The 8,828-nt window shown below is 47.2% G+C and overlaps 1 protein-coding gene across 12 annotated transcripts in view; it reads right to left on the bottom strand.

Moving 5' to 3' along the window:
• Window positions 1-1,607: 1,607 nt before the first annotated feature.
• The window catches only part of LOC140847183 (uncharacterized), a 131,599-nt gene continuing 124,378 nt past the window's right edge, over window positions 1,608-8,828 (bottom strand). For 3 of the 12 annotated variants that reach the window (XM_073226568.1, XM_073226567.1, XM_073226569.1), the window contains 3 exons: window positions 2,775-2,861; window positions 2,619-2,689; window positions 1,608-2,176 (listed from right to left, as the gene is read on the bottom strand). In XM_073226568.1, coding sequence (XP_073082669.1) covers window positions 1,969-2,176; window positions 2,619-2,689; window positions 2,775-2,861 — 366 coding nt within the window. In that variant the 3' untranslated portion in view covers window positions 1,608-1,968. The other 9 variants (XM_073226571.1, XM_073226570.1, XM_073226572.1 and 6 more) reach the window with 9 other exon arrangements.

Genomic DNA, 8,828 nt, shown 5'->3' with positions numbered 1-8,828 from the left:
GTTAATACTAGCACACCATTACCGTCAGTCACTGCCCCACAGATGAACTGACTGTTCCATCTGCACACATCCCAGAAGCCTCTGCGGAAAACCGAAGGAACAAGCTCACAGTCAGCACCTACTGTGTGCTGGGAGCTCCACGTGTACGTTCACGTAAGCTCCCTACACATGTGGGGAGCAGGCGCCATCATGAGCGGCTCCAGCGCTGCGAGACTGATACTCCTCAGCACGGGACAGTGTGGCCAGAGTCGCGCAGGGGCCAGGGGAGCAAGCGTTCACTGCCAGGTCTGCCTGACCCCAAGACCCCCGCCGGCCCCTCTCTACTAGGCCGCCTCCTGGAAGCCATCCCCTGCTATCAAAAACCTTCCAAAACCACACCTGCGTCACGGACCCCCGCTGACCCAGAGATATTAACTGCAAGGATTCTCCAAGCATTTTCCCCCTACCTTTCCCAAGAATCTGTCAAGTAAAATGACCTAAGAGCAAGAATCTTTTCTTTTAAAAGGAATTTAGACAACAAAACCCTTCATTTATATTTTGCTTTTTCATCACCAACTTTGCTGTAATTTAGAAAAGCAAAAGCTTAGCCGCCTAGCTTTTTATAGCTGGGATGGTACGGGGAGGAAGGATTTCGGCAATTACACACACGCAAGGGCAGAAAATGCCAAAGCCCCAGAATACGCCAGACTTCCCCAGGGGGCGGTGAGGGAAGGTGTCCAGGAGCCCCGCCCGCTGCCTGCGCCCCCACCAGCCACGGCGCTGAGGGGAAGGAAGGCGGAGGGAAGACACTTTGTCACATCGATCTGCGTGCCCTCAGCTGTCCCTGACGGCTGCTCTAGATCAAAAAAGGCCAGATAATGCTTGGCACATCTGATTTTCAAAATGGGTGCATAACTGTGTGTGCTGTGTTTAAAATGGAATTTTTAAAAAGGCTAGAAAGAAATACAGCCAAAGGTTAAACAGAACTTACACCCGGATAGTGTGGGATTACCAACTGTGAGTTCCAGCTGCGTTTTTCGACTTCTTCCAAAATTATCAGATGTTATTCTTATAAGAAATGTCTATGTAACTGCCTGTGGTATATCAGTTTAAATATTTCCATTTTCAAGTTTTAAAGAAGTTGGAACTAGAGGGAACTACCCAGAACAGCTGCTTTCTGATGAGCCCCAGAAAACTGAAGTCACGGAGGGGATTCGACTACTACAGACGCAAACCGCCTGGGATGTGTTTGCCCGGGTCGCCCTGTTCCTGGTGGGAGGCCAGCAGGCCAGAAGACCTATGTCACTATAAGCTTTCAACCTTTTGTGCCAGGACTCTTCCTGTAACTGGGGTCTCTTTCTCGTTTCATCATCAATTTTCAAATTTCTAAAATACATCCAGTAAATTCACCAGTTTCCTTTGTCAACTGTGTTGAAACTTAACAAATTGCCCCCCCTTTCTAGCAGGAATGGCGCAAGGCCCAGTTCATTGCTGCAGTGGCATCACCTGTGCGCCTCTGACAACCGTGACTACCTCGGCTCTCACAGGACAGGAGACATGTATCTGAGCGCCGGTTTCTGGCCGGAATCCAGCAGCCCCCGCACGGGGCACTTCCCTGAAATACTTCATTTGCTCATTCACTCATTTATTGCAACACTTAAGAGGCAGATCCTTGGTACTCACTGGGGGAGTGTGGTTCCCTGTCCTCCAGGGACTCACAACCTGCTTGGGAAAACCCACCGACATGAAACGTCATATAGGAAAATGATGCAATGGAGATTTGGGAGACTTGAGGAGGTGCCACACAAGTGGCGTTATGATGGCCGCGCGCGAGGATTCGGGAGGCAAACAGGAGGGGAAGGGACTCCGGGACGAAAGGGGGCAGCACCCCAGATGAGTAAGTAACTGACTTGTGTCGCTTACAGGTGTCCCTGGAACATCTTGGTCCTCTCCTTCTCTACCCTTGACAAACAAAAAAACATGGAAACGTCACAAATTCCTGCATGCTATGGAACCCAACAACCATAAATGCTCTGAAAATATAAAATGGAACACAAATACTAACCACTGTTCACAACAAGCAAAGGGGAAAAGGTGTCGTTGCCGCTCCATCTGGAAGTGAACCATCTCAACCAGAGAGACAAGCACAAAACGCCCGAGGACGCAGGGGCTGCAGACCGAAGGGCCCGGATGCTGCCTCGGAGGGAGGAGAGGAAAGACCTGCTGCTGTTTTGATATTTAATAATTCTGGTATTTTATACTCCTCACTAGCCACACTGACAAAAACACAGCTTCATTTCTAAGACAGAGCCCCGGGGGCAATTAAGTAATTCAGTCCCGCCTGCTCAACTGATGATGGTGTTGTTCACTGTGAATACACAGTTTCTTTTCCTCTTAAAAGAGCTGGAACCGAAAAAAAATATCCTGAACTGACTCTGGCCTCTTAACATTGAAGAAAGCGGACAGCACTCTTTTTATTTATTCAACCACCATTCCTCCAGTTCACTCATTTACCCACACCTCGGTGCGCTGCTGTGTTGTGCCCTAGTTGGCATGCGCTGCCCTCCAGAGGCGACGTTAGTTTCCTAGGGTTGCTGCAGCGAATTACCAGAAACCGGATGGCCTGACACAATACACACCTATTCCTGCACTGTTCCGGAGGCTGGAAGTCTGAAGTCCAGGTGTCGTCAGAGAGGGTTTCTTCCGCAGGCTGGAAGGAGAATCCGCTCCAGTCTGTCTCCTCTAGCTTGAGGTGGTGCCGCCTCCCCCTGGCACTCCTCGGCTCGTGAACTCACCACTCCAGTCTCGGCCTGTCTTCCCACGGCCATCTCCCCCGTGTCTGTCTGTGTCTTGTCTCCTCCCCTTACTGGACAGCAGTCGTCCTGGATTAGGGCCCACCGAATCGAGGGTGACCTCATCTTCACTTGGTCGCACTTGCAAAAACCCTACTCCAGTCATGTTCACAGCTACTGGGCCTAAGACTTCCACATATCTTTTGGGGGTACACAGATCAACCCACGACAGAGAACATGTACGTCATTACATGCCATAGCTGACTTATCCTACTGCCTGCTCCACCAAGCCAGAGGCTGTCACTGACATTAAGGAGACTGCAGTCACACACACACACACACACACCCATCTGCCCATCTCCCTTGCTCTGGTCACAGCTGCGGGTTTAGCTGGCGGGTTTCATTGTGCTCTTACTGACCCCTCCACCCGAAGACCGTGAGCTCCGGGAGCACAGGCACCATGTCTGCTTTCTGCTCCCCATTACATCCCCATATCCTTGCATAGTGCCAGTGACACACAGGCTTTCAGGAAAGTATTGTTGGGTAAAGGTATGGAGAGATGAACAAACCAGCCAGATATAAATGAGAGAGGCCCACATGGGTAAAGTGGTACACACAGTAGGCCAGCAATGAGGAAGAGAGAGGAAAAAATGATTGATTCTGATTAGTAGGACTGAGGAAGGTTTCATGAAAGAGAAGGCATTTGAACTCAGGCTTGTGGGGTTAATAGGCTCTTATAAGCAAATAAGGAGTTAAAATGTATCCCTCACCGACCAAAGGCTACAGACACAAAGCATGACCTCGGGGGGAACAGCAAAGAGGCCAGACGAGCTGCAGCCAAGGGTACGTGAAGGACGAGGAACACCGCGGAATGAAGGAGGAGGGAAGGCAGCTGGCAGGGCTCCGAGCACAGGTGCCCTGAGCGCAGTCGGGTGCCACTGAGCTTTGCTGAGAAGGGAGATGACAGGGTCCTGCCGGCGCTTCAGACGAAACAAGTACATAGAAATGACGCGTGCCAGTGTCCCTGCATCACCCTCCTGCCTGAGTATAGTTCTTGTATTACTATGAGGAGTACTTTAAATTCACCTGTGCATCCGCGATGTACTTGCTTGCCTAAGGAACTAAGAACTGTACTTAAATGGTAACATTTTCAAATTATTAATTTGATATGTATGTATTAATTACTGTATACATTATATAATTACATGCTTTTACAATTAAAAGATCGTATCTGAGGAGTACTTAAATAGGAAGATGTCCCAGGTCCTAAACCTCTTCTCAGAATACTAAAGCCCAGGGGAAGATGGATTTTCTACCACAGCAGCAGGAAGGACTTCCACCTGCAGCGAAACCTTCCGGGTTCTGGGCTAAGCCTGATGCGTTGGTTTCAACTTGAGTCTGGGAAGCACACCGACCAATAACACGCACAAGGAGGCGGCGGGGACTCCCATCTGCTGTTCCCTCCATGAAGCGCCAGACCCCACCACTCCCCACGGACATCTGCAGAGCAGGCGAGCACCATCACAGCGGGGCTGAGAAGGCAGCCCTGTCACCCATGGAAGTGTGTTCGGAAGCTGGGACCCTGCAAAGGGAGAGCTCCTTAGTACGGTCTCAATGCCTCCAAATGTTTTCGGTAACGATGCGAACACTCTTAGGAAGAAGTATTCTGCCACTCCCCTAAAAAGAGGCTCCCTGTACGGAACAGTTAACCTAAAGACAACTTGCCCAGCCAACAGGTTCTGCGTAGGCAAACGGCAGGCTGTGCGCACGGAAAGGGCCCGAGAGAGCAGAACGGAGACGGCATGAAGGACAAAGAAACCTCGTCTCATCTTCACAGGCCCCAGGACGTGGGCCCCAGAATTTCTAGTTTATGGTCATCTCTTTGTTATTTAGACTGGAAGACACTGGAAGGTTTAGGACTGTGCTTATCTTGTTTCATACTAGCTGCCAATTCCTATCACTATGCCAAGCACACAGATGTCCAAAAAATGTGTACTAAAAAGCACGGAGTGCCAGACAGGACAGCTCCTACCCTGCTGCACTGGAGCATAGTTCTCTGACCTTGAGCATAACCATGCATATAACATGTATTTATTTATATACTTTATATATATATATATATATTTTAATGTAATCACTTAAGTATACTTCTAAATTCCTTAGACAAATAGTACACAGCAGATACACAGATAAACATAAGTGAAAATTCTGCCTATGATTCTACTACCTCCCCCACTGAACAGTGACCTCCCTAAGAAAAGGAATAATATTTACTTATTCCTAGTAGATTGCTTGACATTAGAAACACAATTCTTGAGTCTCAGGAAGCTCAAGTAACTTGCGTGAAGTTAAATAGCTAATTAAAAGGAGGCTTAGGTTGGAGCTAGGTCTCTCTCCACCCAAAACCTATGCTTTTCCTATATACCAGACGGTAAAAGCAGATCCTATGACACGGCTTGGATGCACCGGGCCTTGTGGGAGGGTTACAGTGTCTTTAGGGACAGCCTGTGCCCCAGCCTTGGATGACACACAACGTGCATGATTATTTAGTGCGTTTCAATTATTTAATGCCTAGTCAAAACACAGTGACGTCATTTACACATATGCGGAAGCATGTCCATTCCCAATGGTGGGTGTCAGTAATCATTTTCTGAAATACAGGGAGATTTGGGTCCTAATGATCCTAAATTTCTATTTAAATGGGGTAAGCTTAGGTGGACATAAAAATTTTTTAAAGAAAATTTTTAAAAGGCCAGTTCCTATTTTATGTATCATCTAGCTCTCATTAGGAACTATTGTAAATCTCCTGCTCAAACCTCTTCTCCTAAAACTCCTATCCATGTTCTTACTCAAGGAAACACAGCAAAGAATAAATCTTCAAAAACAAATTATTTTTAAACTTCAGCTCCCCACAGAGAAAAACGAGTTTATCCTTTTGCCCGAAGACCAAAAAAAAATTTTTTTAATTGAAAAAAAAAACAACTTACAAAACACACTGGGCTTAAACCTTCTTTTATAAACTCTCCAGTTAGGAAATTATAAGTTAAGCACAGTGGATAAAGTGAAGGTTCCCGTAGCCAGGATTCTCATCTGGCCCTGGTTGGCTGGCTCCTCCACACGTGTGGGCAAAACGTTGCTACTGACTGTATATGAAGCTCCGTGCAGTTTTTAGGTGGAGAGAGACCTAGCTCTGGTTTTAGCATAGGTTTTAGGTGGAGAGAGACCTAGCTCTGGGCGACATGCACAAGGCTGCAGGGCTGCATGGCCCCAGGGCAGCAGAGACTGGAGTGGTGGCACTCCCAGGACAGAGCCTGAGACGGCTGAGGCGCAGAGAGGCCCACAGGAGAGACCAGCTGGCTGCGTGCAGACTTGCTCTAAGGTGGATGGGATTCTTGTACTTGACCTGCCACCATGGGAATAAAGTTGGGTATAACCCTTTGACCCCAAGAACGTTCTACTGTCATTTCTTTGGTCACACTGAATCCGTAGTGAACTTGTTTGGGGCCGAAACCCATTGGCAAGACACTGTGTCAGGAAAATGATAAAGTATTTGGTATTAATAATCCTGCTCCTGCTTGCCGGCCTGACACCGGACTGGCTGTATTTCGTTATCCCGACAGAGAAACAGTGGGACCCCACCAATCAAATGTGTCCTCTTCCTGCCACAGGCACCACCACAAGGAAGCAGTGTATTAGCCGGAACACCAGACACCTAGAGGCTGTGGCAACTGGGACTTAGATAATTCTAATTAAAAGTAGAAAAGAAACCAAAATAACAATCATAATTTTTAAGACCCTGTATGAACTGGAAGGAGGGAGGAGAAAAACAATTTATTTAGTAACAGCTGTGCAGTCTAATTTTTTTTTTAATCATGCATGTACTTTCAAAAGCACTCATTCCCAACTGCTGTCTCCATACTGGCAAATCCAAGAAATTCAAGACACTGTAGACGGGAATAGATTTGCTCTTAAATCTCAAGGTCAAAGGCAGCATCTGCTGTTTCAGAGAAAAGGGCTTTTTCTTTGCTGGTTAGTTTGTTGTGGGGTTTTCTTAATAAAATAAAATTAAAACAAAAGTAAACACAAATTTTCTAGATGTTCCTTCAGCACCTTAGGTGTTGCAAAATAGAAAAAAACTCCATTAAAAAAAAGAAGAAAACCAGTGTTTGATATTTGAATTGCATGGAAAGCAGTCATGCTGTTGTTTTTAAAGTTGACAGGAAAATTCATTTTCATACCAAGTCTCTCTCAATGCATTTGGCTATTAAATTATTCAAGGAATTTCTCTGCATATAAAGACTGATAGTATCTATGCAAACCATTTCTGAAAAGTACTTTCACCTCCTATAGGAGACAGATGGACAACAGGAAAACAGCCTATCGTATTCCAGGCAGACGAAAAGATTGCAGTTGATCACATTAACACACCAGGCGGGGAAAGAATCATAGAAGTAGCCAGATGAGAAATAACCGACAAATGGAACCAAATATTGTTCAGAGCCATCATTTTGCAAATAAACATAATTTGGAGCCCTTTGTAATTCTATTTTACCTGTTCCATGTTCAGAATCCTAGCTAAATTAGCATAAATGTCAGTTCCAATTTAACCAGACTTTGAAAATCTAGTGGAACCTTATAAAAATGTGCTGGTATCAGGGGAAAAACGCACCACCTGCTTCAAAAGCTTTTTGTGTTTTGGTAAAAAATGTGTTCTAAATCTGATTGTGTGAGTTGGATCCATAGTATTTCAGACTGTGGGATTTTTTTTTTTTTGTACTTTTACATGATTTTTATCAGCATCCCTTGAGAAAATATTATTGCTTCTACGAAACCTAAACAGTTCCTATTGATCAATCTCTCACAGATGAAGGGGTTTCTGAAAATTATATTTCAGGAATGGTCAATATGAAAAGATTACAATGTCATTAAAATCACAGATGAACTACAGCTGAAGATTCTCAGAAGCGGACTGCCTTGCCAATGGTTTTCAGCCCTGCGCAAGTTCACTGTGGATTCAGTGTGACCAAAGAAATCAACAGCAAAACGTTCTTGGGGTGAAAGGGTTATACCCAACTTTATTTCCAGGTGGCAGGTCAGTCACTAGAAGCCCGTCTCTGCCTCTGGGCCCCTCTGTTTGCACAGTCATCCTGCACAGCCGTCCTCTGGGCCTCTGTCCTTGGTGCTGCCACCAGTCCAGCCTCTGCTCTGCTCTCCTGCAGCCTTGCAGCCCTGCCACTGTGTGGTGCGCGGAGCACTGGGAGGAGCTCTTTTTATAGTCTCAAACTGCCCACAGGTGTGCAGTGGGCTAGTCAGCCAGGGCCAGGTGAGAATCCTGGCCACAGGAACTCTCATTTATCCACCCTCCACCCCTCCAGGATTCTCTCCTCTCGGTCCCTGTGCAAGGAAGCTGGAAAATTGTTCTCCAGCCTCTCCAGCAGGAAGTCCTGCAGACACACAGGCCGGACTCGTGGCTCTGTCTCTGACCTCTGCCTCTCTGGTCTTGATGGCTGGAACTGCTGCTCTGGTTTCAGCTGTTGCTATAGCTCCAGTGAGATCCTATGTGGCTTCCCGTCTAATTTCCTTCCATCTACTCCTGCCTGTATCAAATCAACCCACATCTGGGTCCTTGTAACCCTCACAAGGCCCCTCAAATTCCTCCTATGAGTAACAGGTCTTATTTCTTTCCGGGTTCTCGCTGACTCAGCTACTGTACGTGTCACCTCGCATTTTGTAATCGCTGCCTCAAGGCACGCTGCACCGTCAGGGAAGACAGCTTTCCCACCTCTGATCCCGACAGAACAATTCCATCCACCCCCAAGTCCCACAGACGCAGGAGCCAAGCCGACACTGACTCCGAGGGCTTCTGCCTAAACTGGGAGCCCAAACCCACCGGCTCAGCCTGAGCACAGGTGGAGACCACAGAGTGCCCCCCAACCTGGGAGGGGCCTGCTCCTCTCCTGGGGGACTTTCAGCTGCTGGGTCTTTGTTTTCTTTATAACCACTGGGCGTGCTTTCAATACAGGAGGCGCCAGGGCCTCCCGCACCACCCCCTTCATC

The sequence above is a fragment of the Manis javanica genome, chromosome 17, assembly GCF_040802235.1.
Source record: "Manis javanica isolate MJ-LG chromosome 17, MJ_LKY, whole genome shotgun sequence".
Lineage (NCBI taxonomy): Eukaryota > Metazoa > Chordata > Mammalia > Pholidota > Manidae > Manis > Manis javanica.
This window is presented reverse-complemented; position numbering and strand designations above follow the sequence as displayed.